This window comes from Carassius auratus, chromosome 39 (assembly GCF_003368295.1).
Source record: "Carassius auratus strain Wakin chromosome 39, ASM336829v1, whole genome shotgun sequence".
Taxonomy (NCBI): Eukaryota; Metazoa; Chordata; class Actinopteri; order Cypriniformes; family Cyprinidae; genus Carassius; species Carassius auratus.
Genome location: NC_039281.1, coordinates 5,503,412 through 5,517,735, shown reverse-complemented (window position 1 = coordinate 5,517,735; position 14,324 = coordinate 5,503,412). Strand labels below are relative to the sequence as shown.

The 14,324-nt window shown below is 37.9% G+C and overlaps 1 protein-coding gene across 1 annotated transcript in view; it reads right to left on the bottom strand.

Moving 5' to 3' along the window:
- LOC113057751 (vascular endothelial growth factor receptor kdr-like) overlaps positions 1-14,324 on the bottom strand; it is a 35,197-nt gene that overhangs the window by 18,577 nt on the left and 2,296 nt on the right. The window contains exons 2-10 of the mRNA XM_026225253.1: positions 6,409-6,505; positions 5,552-5,751; positions 4,322-4,446; positions 3,244-3,403; positions 2,969-3,105; positions 2,660-2,831; positions 2,450-2,567; positions 2,099-2,268; positions 1,134-1,290 (exon numbers count right to left, since the gene is read on the bottom strand). Of these exons, the coding sequence (XP_026081038.1) occupies positions 1,134-1,290; positions 2,099-2,268; positions 2,450-2,567; positions 2,660-2,831; positions 2,969-3,105; positions 3,244-3,403; positions 4,322-4,446; positions 5,552-5,751; positions 6,409-6,505 (1,336 nt within the window). The remainder of the gene's footprint in view (positions 1-1,133; positions 1,291-2,098; positions 2,269-2,449; positions 2,568-2,659; positions 2,832-2,968; positions 3,106-3,243; positions 3,404-4,321; positions 4,447-5,551; positions 5,752-6,408; positions 6,506-14,324) is intronic.

The window sequence follows — 14,324 nt, the reverse complement described above, 5'->3', positions numbered from 1 at the left end:
CTTCTGCTGTTGAACATAACGTATCATGGAATACGATGAATGTTTTTTAAAATTTATTTTCAGAATGTGAGCACCATATATCAATTCATGTGTTTTATGCCTTGAACCCACAGGGGACCAAAGACCTATTTTGCATCGATCTGAGTGGAGGAACAATCGGATTAATGAGAGTCGGGGTCGGAGAGGAAACAGCAGCGTGACAGGAAGGGCTGAGTCATGTGTCACTGTTCAAAGGAAACACCCCCAGTCTCTGGTTAGCTGAGATAAGGCTGATCCCAGACCTTCATGGTCAACATGGGACAGCTGATAACTTGATTAAAGCCCCTTGATTAAGAAGACCTCTGAGAGATCACCTTCATGAACCCAATAATGAGATCTCTAAAATGGGACCCTTCCAACAAAACACTGATTTTATGGACACTTAATGGCACATCACAACTAAAATATGATCATGTAGGGCATTCACTCCCACAACTCCCAAATCTGGCAGTGTGAACGTAGCTACTTTTTCTTTTGGTCACTTCTCAAGAAATAAATTCATTCTACTGAAAATAAAGAATTGTTCTGTATTTCCTTCCAACTAGGGCACTGCAATTACCCTTCAATGTACCTCTCTCATTAGATGTTTAAAATCAGGACTTCTCACCATCTATATTATGAGCTCTTATGTTTACTGCCATCTCTGATTGTATTTAAAACAGCCAAAATGGTATTTTTGTAAAATTGGCAGTACTCCTTAACAAATAATTACTCTCAATTACGACAAAACCTTGTCATGACACACCAACTAAGTTTAGGGGACATTCGTAGCATCAATAAAGGTTCACTAAAAGGCTTGTATTTACACTGCAATACTCTTGCTTTCAGCACAATGCAAGCTTGGGGAATGAGAATAATAAATCATCCTACATTTACAGAGCCAGTGACTACAAAATGCAGTTCTGGGGCTATTTTTCATCAATAAGCATACTTTATTTTGGCCTGATATCAAGGAAACAGATGCAGTTCATTTGAATAATGAGAGCTGTGGGTGAAGGCAAACATCCATCATTGATATTAACACCTCACCAAGAAAAAAAATCTCCCAAACAAGAGAATGACAACTGATTTTTTTGTGTGTATTATTGACTTACTCTGTAAGATGAGGTCTGGGGTCACAAGGTTCCCAAAACCAGGTAATGTTTGGCATGGGAACACCAAATGCAGTGCAGCTGAGCTGGTGCCCCTCATTATATTTGTAAGTTTGTAGGCCACCTGGAGCCACATCCTCCTCAAAGATATTTGGCTTCACTGTGTGCATGTGGACATACAGATCATCAGTCATTTAAATGGTCAGTCCGAGAAAAGAATACAGATCATTTGAAGATCATTGGCTAACACTAAAAAACTTTCACCTCATAACTAATATGGAAGAATAAGAATATGCAGGTTTATATGAACTTCAATACAGAGAAAATGGGCAGCAATATTGCCTATATAGATCTCATTGAAGTGCATATGTGCACCTCCATCCCCATGATGGAGAAAATGTTTAAAGCATGTTTGAAGATTTAGCATCAGGCAGATTTCACCATTTGATGAATGATCCCCAAAAATAATTCTCTCTAAAAATCTCTTAATTCTCTTTCTATTGTTTTTGACCTTGGTTTTGCTTTTGGGTCTGTAATGTCATATACTTTGTTTCAGGTTGAGGACAGAGAAGCATTAATATAAAGATTTTATATTAGAGCAGAGGGGGTAATCATACTTGTATACATTGTGGGATGGAAGGTTTCCAAAAATGCAGCATAAATCCGGTCAGCACATTATTCAAATCTCAGTTTTGAAAGCAAATTCCAAAGCTTTTTGAGAAGAGCATTTCAATTCATCAGCTTATTTTGCTTTCTCCCTAACACATAATATTTTCATAAGAATCTGTTTGGCTTTATGTACATGTAATTAAAATGCAACTAAAACTATTTTATTTTGTTCTGTTAGCTATTTATACTAGTGTTTTGTCTTAAGTTGTGGCAGCCTTATTTGGTCCAATACTGCATGCAACAGAGAAAACTCTCAGCTGATCATAATCATGTGCAGTCCATACAGGTTTCTGCATTACCTCTGACTTCCAGCTTGTAGCTGAGGTTTCTGTAGAGACCCTTCTCCAGGTTCGACAGAGCGATAGTGAAAATCCCAGCATCCTTCTGCCTCACTTGTTTTATGGTGAGGTTGTAGCCGGCTGTCTCATAACATGTGGAATTTTCTGAAATGGCAACTCCATCTTTGTACCTGTACAAATAGGCAGCAGAAAAAAATAAGACCCAGTCAATACAATAATCATACAATAAATTCAATATTAGTGGAATACTTTTAGTTGGTTACTACACATCAAATTCCTCTCATGGCATCCAAGTCACATATCTTTATTTATTTATTTATTTTATTTTTTTAATGAAAAGCATGAATTTACCACAACACTCTGTCTGGTGCAGGCAAGGCATTGACCCGTGGCTCAAACTGCACCTTTCTATCCTCTACAGTAGAGATAAAGTTGCGTTTATCATGGGTCACATTAAGGAATGGATGCTCTGTAGAGACAAACAGAAAGAAATGTATTAAACTTTTTTATAAAAGCACGTACAAAAGTGTGTTAGGTAGTGGCATAACATCACATCCTTACTGTATATAGTAACTATAGTTGAAACTTCAATCCTTTTCTCTTCATTTGATGATATGCACACATAAGTGCCATTGTCCTCCATTGTCACATTAGGCACGATTAATGTGTTAGTCATCATGATGACTTTGCCAGGTTGGTCCCTTGTCTTGTTATAATGGTGAGTGCGATTGATCTAAAAGCATAGACAGGAAGTTCAGAGGATGTCAGTCAGGCAAGCTTCACATGTGTACTCATCTAGCAATCTAATACAGCACGTCTTAAGGTAAAACTCCAGCATCTTTAGCATCTTATCATCTCCTGATAACTCACCCGACTCTTAGGGAACTGCCACTCAAAGTCAATTCTGCCGTTGTAAGTGGTCTCTGCAGAGCAGCTGAGGACCAGGGTGTCACCGACCAATAATTTTGGTCGTTCTGGTTCGATGGCAGTGTTTTTCAGCTCCAACGCTAGGCACAGAGAACACGAGGCACCAGCATGAATTCAGATTATGTCATGATGAAAAGCTTTTGTAATTTTCAATGACAGGTTTCAAAAGGTAATTGGGTACGGTAACTGCGATTTTCTCCTTAATCAAAATTACTCACTTTGCCTTATGAGGATGTAGACCAGTGAAAATGTTTTGTTATCCACACTGGTCGTACATATAATCAGTTGGTAGCTGTCTTCAGGTTTCAAGGGAATCTTGAATCCTCTCTTTGGATCCCACTCCACCTCACTTTTTACATGATCTGACATAGGATTCATCTGAAGAGCAAGAGGAGAGAATTTCTTAAGCTTCCTTTAAATATAAGTGATGGTTCTTTCAGTGAAGAAGAAAAGTTTTGTGAAGCTTTTACGGCCCATGATTAGTAGCCCATCCAGTAATGAGCAAGACCTGTCTGTGAGGAACTGATCATAGTTGATTTGTATACTCCATTTCACTTCTTTTGTTTGTTCGAAGTCAAAGTGCCCTGCTAGGAAACAAGGGAAGGAAGGAAACAGGAAAGACTGCCAAGGATCTTCCAATGGCAGAAAGGTCACATAACTATCTGTGCCATCTGGCCTAGAAGTGTTTATCCATAGCAAAAACTGTGAGAAATTACCATAGACCCACTACATGGCCATTGGGGATAAAACACTATGATTTAAGCTGTTTGCTGCCAGTGCAGTTTGAAGGATTAAAGCTACTGCTTTCACATATTATGTAAGAAGCCTCTTGCTAGTATACATAAAATAAAATGTAAATGAAATAAAAACATTTTTGGTGAACTGGACCAGTTTTTTTTTCCATAACCTAGTCTTCATGGACATGATTTTTAAAAAAGGTATTTTATTTATAGACTGAGTTTCTATTTTGAGTGAAAACAACAGTATAACACTACCTTCCTGTTCTCACAGGAAGCAGACAGAGTGGCTCCTTAGGCCTCCTTGAGCTTCCCTGAGCTATGGCACACTGTCTCTATCTGAATACAAATGCTCAGGGCTTTGATGGGTATGAGAAACTCCATGGTCCAAGGCATTCTTCAATGTCAGTCCATACAAAACACATCCTCTTTTTTCATATTCAAGGCTTCTGGGGCATGGAAAGCAGGTAAACTTTCACCTCCATTCTATACAGCCTAAAATTATATGTGAATATTTTTACATTCAGTGGGTTCAAAAACGAACATAGAAAATACTCACAGTCTCAAGGATAACACTTTGATTTGGGGATGTTGTTCTGCATGGGACCACGAGAAAAGGTTCGTTCCGATATGCAAAAAGCAGGTTTGGTGAATTGTTAGCCTCCACAAACGGATGATTGTGATCTGTGATTTAAAATCAAGCACGAAATAATACAGTTAACAAAAATAATAACAGTTTGTTTAGCACAAATCTAATTTACTGACCGCAAACAGAATAATTCATTAAATCACTTATGAATTGAAATGGCATTTTTAAAAGTATTTAATCTTATATCAGTGAATTCTTCGAATACATGCCTAGACATCCATCTTAGAGGAGCAATTAAATATCCCAGATAAAGTCAGATCATTTTTCTCTTTAAACAGCAAACTGCCACACAGGCTGCTGGATAAAGAAACAGAAACAGCTTGGCAGGAGGGGATGTTACTGTACAGCTCTGCTGTGAAATTGGTGTGATTAAACAAACAAGATCTTCTGTGTGCTGGCAGTGTTCATGTAATAAAATACATTTTTTAAACAAACTTATCTCGCATAAACAGTGGAATAACATAGTGAGATGAGCCAGGGGACTATCAGGTTCTAAATTGGCTGTATATGCAGCAGTCTGCAGTGGATGAAGTCTGCTAAACAAACAGTTGGTGAGCCAGAGACTTGGTGAGCTTTGCTGTCATTTTCACAGCTAAAGTTATCACTGTCTTTTGCTATAGATAAACTGTAGATCAGCTCTTTGGGATATACACTAGCACCATTCAAAAGTTGACATTCAAAAAAATCTATGCCATTGCACTTGCTTAAAATGTTAACAGCTTACACAGTTGTCGGGAGACTCAGGGAGAGTCTAAGCAGAATCCCAAACAGGAAATTATCAAAGACCAGGTTTCTAGAACAACTGAACTCTGTTTCCATCTCTAAAGACATCCAGCTTAATAGCCTTGCTTTAAGCCTTGTTTTTGTGTCACTGATTTTCTATTTCCTAGTCTTATGACAGCTGAGTTCTGTCTTGCAGATATGGTCCGGTTGTGTGCAGTCATAGCTGCATAGTAACTAGCTCCACTGCCTGGCTTACAGGTTTATGGGTTTATTGTAATTTCAGTGAGGTGATTACTTCATTTCTTTTATGTTCTGTAAGCTTTATGTAAATATATATAGTATATATTACTAAACTCATTTTTTTTACAATCTCTGGCTCTATGCTTAAAACATTAGTAAGTATTCTTATTATATTACCTTCAACGAAAACATATGTTGACACCTCATGATCCATAGACTTTTGGTGACCGCTGCATGTGTAGAAGCCAGTGTCGTTGTACATCAGGTTGTGTATAACCAGCTTGCTGCAGTGCTTGTGCATTCTCTCCTCGCATGGCTCAATCCGTACCGATGACACATTTCTGTTAGCCAGTCTCCACTGCAGGGATGTTGATCCTCTAAAGAAAGTCATGCCAAATAAACAGAGCATTAGAAGCTATTTTAAAGTCAAGTAGGCATATGCACGATTAAATAATCATTGCACAGAGTATCTGTCACTACACCATTTCATTTTTAGCTATTCATGATAATATAACCGAACTTAAAAACAAAATCAGGAAAATTATACCACCAACCACATACAAACACATTCTGCAGCCTCTTTTAGTTTCCTCTGACATTACAAACATAATCATAAAATTATTTTAATTATGGACAATCAGACATATCTCACATACTGCTGCTGCCTCTAGACTGATGGGTCATGCAACTTCAACCTCAAATCTTTGTCCAAAGCCAAAGACAGTATCAGTTTCTGGCTCACACGGCCTTCTAGGAAGCATTACATTAGTTAAGCTTCTTCGGGGTCAGCATTCCTGGCATTACTGCAATAGCATGCAATGCTCTCTCAGAGTTCAGATGTGCATGTTTCAGAAGCCCCTGTCCCCCTTCTCTTTCCACTACATTTGGATGAGATAGCTATTTTGGGACTATACTGCCTTCTGAGAGCCTCTCTCTATCTGAATAATGGAATGGTTATTGGTATAATATCAATAAAATGAACATATTTTAGATTTAGTGTTTGTGTGAGATGGGACAGCTGATGGGCACAGTACCTGCAGGTGAGTGTGAGTGTGTCACCAACACGCTGTAGGTGTGTGTCTCCGGCAGGAATCAGCTGTGGATCAGGCAGAAGAGATCCCTCTACCAACCCTACAGAAAACACAATATAACACAACACAAACTCAGTGACACACTAACATCACAAGTACAAAAGCATCACAAATGCCACAGTGTGGTCAAACTAACAGCCCCAGATACGGTAACAAAAAGTTCCAAGTTTCAACTTTTTGTTCAAGTATACAAGATGTGCTTTACAGTGCTTTCTAAAGAATTGTAGGCACAATAAAAAAACTGTGGTTAAGCGAACCACAAATGGAACACTCAAGATGCAACTTTTTGAGAACATTCCAGTGTGATTTGGAGACTTTGATTCAGAATGTTATGCAAAAGCCTTTCCGCTCCCATGTGGAACTCCAGAACCCACTACAGTGCAGTCTACTCTGTCCTGGACAGGTTTAAGCTAGTGGAAAAAAGTGCATTTGAGCATGTATATACATTTTAGATCAGAGGAGGGAGACCAGAGGTACAGCTGTGCCCCCCATGGAGGGGTCACCTCTGTCAGCATGTGTGTGAGAGAACAAGGCAGACCCAGATGAATCAGATGTCCTTAAACACATCCTTCACATCAGTCAGTCCTATTTTCTGCCCTTGCATAATTTTGTACTTTTATACATTGATGAAGAGCTTCATTTAACTCAGATCTCTTGAGATCTGTTCTGTGTGCTATTATTATAGTGAAGGTTCACTGCTGGTCTAGGGCCAGGTAAAGCTGATGATAGGAGCCATAGTACGCTCAGGACAGGAAGCAGTATCATTCCCTCTGCTGCCCAGGACGGGTGACATTGGTCACATAAGTGATTTCCTTCTTTTGAACTTACTCTCTGAACGCTTTCTGTTGTGGCATTGTCATGCAGGTTATTTGTGTTGCCAGGCAAAAACGGTATTGTTTTCAATTTATTTGTTATAAGAGCAGCCTTCTGGGAAATCTCCCCATTGCGAAAAATACAATTGAATACAATCTTAGATCAGCATCGACTTTCATTCTGGTCCACACTGGTTTTTGTTGATCTAACTAATGGACCAGTACTGCAGTGCTGATTACCAGTTTTTTAGTATTAAAAGCACAGTGCTAATGCATGAGACACTAAAAAAGCAGCAGCAGGTGCAAGGATGAAAGACGACCATCAAGTACACATTCACATAAAAAAGGCAATTCAAAAGTAGTTAAGTGGAATGTAAAACATATATTGGGTGGACAGGTTCACTTTTTCGTTATTTTTCTATGTGTTTGCTCATAGACATCCTCACTTTTCCAGAGCCTCTTGCATGTGCATCTCATTCTTCTCAAATCACCATCTCAAGTTAAAATAAGTGTGAAAACCCCATAATAGTTTTGGTAACTATTTGAGTAAGAAACTCATCTAGAACAGTCAGATCTTAACTTAAGATTTAAGATTGGAAGGTTCTATAGTATGGCATCTGTGTCCAATACGCAAGCTAAAAAGGATCATTGTCAGGACGATAACAGCATTACACAATGTTCATTTTCTTCTCATCAATACCCATATTACTTTCTCTCTCTCTCTCTCTATCTGATAAAACATACTTACTAATAAATACTGACTGGCATGTTCTAATACTCATGCAGTTTTTCCCTCACATGGCTTAAAGTCACAGCTGCATTCACAGAATTAATTTACTACACCAACACTGCCACTTACTATGAAATTCATCTCAGTATGCTTCAACGTCATTGTTATTTCACAGTCTAAGGTTAGTCATGAGGAAGGGATGTAACCGGAGCTTTTTACACAAAGTACACACCTCTATCAGATTGATATACCCTCTGCCTAGAGGAGACAAAACCAGACATAACCACAGCTGTACTAGTCAAAAAAATACACCTTTGGTGACTGTATTATTGCTCTAGAAAGCTGTTCTGTAGATATTGAGACAGACAAAAAATAAAACACATATCAAAAATGTCTTTGCTGTGATGTTGATGACTTGAATCACAAAAAAGCCCCAGACCAAATGGTGTCAAAGACAGTAACTTTCTGCTTGACTACCTTCTGTCTGAGACACAATTCATCATGACATTTCCTAAATGACATGGCATTCTGTCCACATGTTTTATGAGTCATCATCACTCATTCTCATAAGGGTGTTTTTGAAATACTGTACATCTAAATCCATTCAATCAGAGTTACTGTACAAGAACATTCTGCTCACACTGTACAACTGAGAGATATTAGTCAGAGAGAGTCAAACTGGATTTAACTGCTCTGAAATGTGTCTACCACACAGAAGCTTTGGTCGTACACCATGTAAGTTTTTATGAGAATTATTGATTCCTGCTGACATCCACTTATTCTTATTTTTCAATGAAGCCTCATTCACAGATGTACACCTGCACACAAACATGAGCCGTGAATGACATCCTATAAAACCCGGCTACTCTCGAGGTCTTCACATTTGCCCTCTTCAGCAGGAGGACCCCAGCAGCCCACTTAAAGAGGAGTACATTCTCATAAAGACCTCATCTCTGTCGCTGTACATAAACGTGTTCCCACAGCACACTGCCCCCCACCTGCCCCTGATGTCTGCCCAGTTCTGACCTCAGTCCAGCACTTCGCCCCCCTTTCCACCAGCTGTGTACTGAATTCCTCCCACACAGCGACAAAAAATGCCAAAAATGAGGCTTGTTGTGGTGTTTCAAGGGGTCTGGGACCTGGTTTCAATTAAAGCTTGTCAAAAATAAAAGACAACCATGGAAGAATGGGAAAAACACAGCACTGATGCTATGTGGGTTGCCATATCCCGCATAATTAGGAACATGGGAACAAGTAAAAGACATGTCACTGTCAAAAGTTGTGCTCTTCATGACCTCTTACAATTATGCAATCAGTCATTCATGGTGTCCTAATTGATGTGTGTAGTTTTGTTAGGAAGGACAAGAGAAGGTTCATGTCCAGAAGAGCAGAGGAGCCTTCAAAAAGATGATAGGTTTAAATGTTGGGGAGGCACAAAACACTCTCAAATTAAGCTGAAATGTGTGGGTTTTTCATGGAAAGTTGACTTCTGGAGAACTATAAATAATATCAGCATTGTGTTGTGAAACATTTAGACCAAAAACTGTCCACTTCCCTTTATGAGAAATGGACACAATCCAACTTTCTGGGGTGTGAAGAAAGTGAACTTGGAACAAAACTGAGGTCTGATTTAGATATTTATGATGATCCGACAAGTCCTTTAACCACAGTACTCTTGTGGGGAGCTGGAAACCCATTTTGTCTCTCTCTGACAAACTCCTTAATTTAAGAAGTCCTGCTGGAGATCAAGAATAACAAAGAAGTTGCGAGTGTTCTGCCATTGTTGTGACATAATGCCAAGTATGGTGTCCCACACTCAGCAATTGTGCTCGGCATTTAACCCATCCACACACAGCACTGACTAGTGAACACACACAATAGTGGGCAGCAATTTAATCCAGAGCCCGGAGGGCAATTGGGGGTTCGGTGCCTTGTTACTGAAGGTGGAAGACATCAATCCCTGCCAGTACTAAGACTCAAACCCACATCCTTCGGGTTACAAGTCCTCTTACCATAAGCCCACAACTGCCCCTATTTCTGGATAAAGAAAGGGGCAGTTGTGGCCTAATAGAGAGAGTGATCTGATATCAGAAACAGTCAAAAGTTTATCAGTGAACAAAATATTCGCTAATTACCAATCAGATCTTGAAGTACATTCTTTAAGCATACCTAAAAAATCAAATTATCTGTATGGTATGTTGCTTACATTATATACTTCTAGTGGAGAAACAAATGAGAGGGTGACAGGTTAATATTTACAATAAAAATGTTTTACCCCCCCAATAAGGGCCACCCTATTGTTCAGCTACATTGTCATTGGTCCCTGGTGGATGGAACTTATGAAGTCAGATGATGCTTGTGTTAGATTTTTGTACAGATTTATTTCAATTTACATGTGTACTGTCTTTTATAGAGAGGATATCCTGTTGCTGCCCAGTAAGTGTTGGTCATAATATGCGGAATTCCCTACTCTGTGGCTGGTACAAGACTGCTTGTGCTTCCCGTCCACCCATGTGATACACAGTGTCGGTAAAACAGGCTCTGAGGATGGGGGGGGGGTGGATTTTGGCCTTACACAACAATAGACTTTTATTAATCATTTAACCTTGCTACACTATCCATTGTAATTTCATGGCTTTACAAGCAACGAAGGCTTCTTAATAAATAAAAAATAACGTCAAACAATAGTAAGCATGTCCACAGTCACAAAACCCAAAAGTCAGACAACAGTTACACATTAATTTATTTTTCAGAAGAAGACAAACCACCCTTCTGGGACATGTAACATCTCAAAATACTGGAATTCTGCAAGACATGCAAGACAAGAAATTGAATGTGAATATTTGTCTATATAAGCTTACATATTATAACAGAAACATATTTTTATAAGAGATACTGTGACTGTAGAATTTCCCTCATTAAGTAATCCATATACTTTATATTATAAATCATGTAATGTGTAATGTACAGTGAGCTGGACATTATTGGCAAAATAAACTAGGTCATGTTTATTTTGTTATAATGACCATCTGCCTGTACAGTTATGCTTAATTATGATTATTTACCAAATAAGTAAAAAAAAAAAAAAATACATACTGGAATAACAGAAATATTGGAAATATTGATTTCAGTTTATATTATTATTGTTTTTATGAAGAAAGACATAACAGAGTGATTAAAGAAGCCTGAAATGAGCACATAAATATATGCATTTAGCAGACACTTTTATCCAAAGTGACTTGATAGCGCAATGCTCTACCAATTGAGCTACAGGAACACTATAAGCACATATAGGATAATCAGAAATATTTGACCATAAAATAAACAAATGACCAAATTTCCTGAGAGCTATATTATAATACATAATAATATGTCTACTTATAATTTTACTGTAATTTATGTGATAGTTCAATCGTGGTTATTCTGCCTCTAATTATGCAGCTTTTACACAATTAATGGAATTTCATGATGAATTATCATTGGTCCAGTCTGTCACACAAACAACAGTAAAATAAATTCATAAGATGTTCAAGGAGCTGATGGCAGACAGAACCTCCAGCTGTGCTGCCTGCTGTGCCTTCTCATTCATTGAAGTGCTCTTTTGTTACAAGTCCCTTTGCTACAACTACTGATCCCTGCCAAACCGCAAGGTTAAGACAACAGCAATGGAGAATGCAGATTTTATTAGTTCCTGGATTGGTCTTTGGATGGTGGAGTTGAAAACCCACACACACACAGCTTGTACAAACAACAGCTGACTATAGGCAGAGTGGTAATTCTGGTCATATTTGATCAAATATGGAAACAATGGAAAATTAAGAACCTTGTATATAGTCTCCATAAGTGGATCTTTATCCCATAAGCTTCCACAATATGTTCTGGAGCTCAAGGGATTTTGCTCTACTTCATGCTGGAGATTCTCCTTGAAATTGCAATATAAAGGAACATGTGCAGCCATCATGGCCTGCAAAGAGACTAACTAGTGTGTCAAAGAGAAAAGACAATTTGGAGGTAATAACCAATGACCAAAAATATGATACATAAATGTCTCCAAAGCACACCACCTGAGCTCTTTGGCTGTCTGATTAAAGCCCTGTGCACAGATGGCAGATAGACGATGACACTACAGTTCTATGAGAACAGGGATAACCACATTACCCAACTTTATCAGTAAAGACAACAGAGGAATAATATTGTTGGAATCACCTTCACAAGGCTTTTTTCCCCAGCTGATAAAACAATTGACAGCCAGTCAAACTGTTATATCTCTATAATGTTTTAATGTTCAATAAAGGCAGAAAATGAAGAAGATTGCAAGCCAGAGATCATGAAAGAGAGAAAGAAAGAAGTGCGTCTGTGCACAGTCTATTAATGTGTGCCACCCCACCTCTGTGGGATGAGTGAATGAGCTTGAATTGCACTTGGCTGACCCCTACCTACTGTATTAATCCCGACATGCACTGCTGTTGAACAGCATTAATGTTCTTCCTGAGTCTGGAAAATAAAATGTAATCCAGAAAAAAACATTACATACTTTTTAACCCTGCAGGCACTACTTTATATAGTACATGTTCAATTAATTATTTTGCCACCCATTTAATGGTTTACAGTATTTACACTGCTTTAGTAAGTTCTGTGTAGCAAGGTGCAAGTAAAGTTTCAGTACTGAACCTATTTGACTGAACTCAGCAGAATACCAATTAAAATGCACTATTAGCATTTTTGTCATTTGCAGTATACAGTAGGCTTTTATTAAGCAACATAAATAACTACTCCACATTTTAAGAAAAATCTCTGTCAGTCAGGCTTGATGTACACACTGCAAGTTGCGAGGCACTGGTGCAATTAAATACTCAATTTTGGGTCATACAGATAAAAGTAAGACAACCCGCAAAGTGTTAAAAAAAAACTTACACTAGCTTCTCTATTCTTTTTGTGTTCTATTTTCTTTTTATTTATTATACAATTAACAAAAGTAAAAAATACTATTTTAAATCGAAATAAAAAGAACATTTGTGTTTTCGTAATTAAGCAAACAAACAGGATGCACGTTCTGTCAATGGTTCTTGGTTTCCATTCTGTGAATTTGTTTGCGGATCGCTGCGACACACATCTGTTTAATATCTGTTATTTATTAATGCCAGATATATTTCACATATTTATACCTTTTCTATATAGATTTTGATTGTATTTTATTTGTATGGAAACAAATTTTAAAATTTTTAATGTAATTTATATATTTGCCTTAAATCATCAATGACCCAGAGTTTGAATACATAGACTGTATAGTTAATTCCAAGCAGAAACTTGTGAATGATGCTCTTATAGGCTAGTTTTGTGACATCATTGAATGTTCCGAGAAAACTGAAGTTGAATTGTCAGTGTCGGTCACGGCACATTTTAACTGCTGATTTGGATCCGGCAATGTTTCATTTACTGTTCAACTTCCTCATCCAAATCAAATTTAACAACTTTTAAGTTTTTATTGGCCAACTCCTGGTAATATTTCTTAAAATGCATGTTTGTTATCAAGATATCAGACATCATTTTATTTTCTGTCAAATCTCTGTTATGCAGCATGAACGCTTCCAGACTGAAAGCACAAAGTGAACCTGCAGTTATGCTCTGCTTACGTGCTTCTTATGCATGCAAAGTGAAACAGAACTAATTTGTCAAGCCAGTGATGAAATGTTAAAATTACTGCAATGTGGTGATGTAAATGTCACTGAGTTCTGGAAAGTAGTGCAATGCAGAGGGATCTCAGATGTGTAAAATTCCTGGAGTATTTTAACCTTTAAATGGTCCGGCAAAATTTGAATACAGAGCCATGGGCAATATCTGGATCTTTTCAAGATGTCTTACATCTCTCTAAACAGCAGCAATTTTGGATATTTTTCTTACTTAAAACAGACTTGATCTTTAATCCTTTTCATTCCTGTAAGTAATTTCCAACAGCCAATTCAAAATGTGTTTCACTTCTCTAAATGTGTTATATGAGTTGGTAGAGATATAGTGCAGATTTTGACTAGTGGCTCTGACTCACCTCATATTTCTTGTAACAGTTTCAGTTGATTTATTAATACTTAAGAAATCACAAGACAAATCACAAATCCCCCTTGGCTGCACCAGTTGCACCTCAGACCCCACCCACCCCCCACATTTAGTAGCGCTACATTGTTCAATTCACAAATTTCAGCTAACAAAACTTGGCTTAAATGTAATAATCACAAATGCACCACCAAAAATCTGATGACAGAAGATAAGTGGCAAACGGCTAACCTTCATGGCCTATTTTTGACTAATGGATTAACCATAAA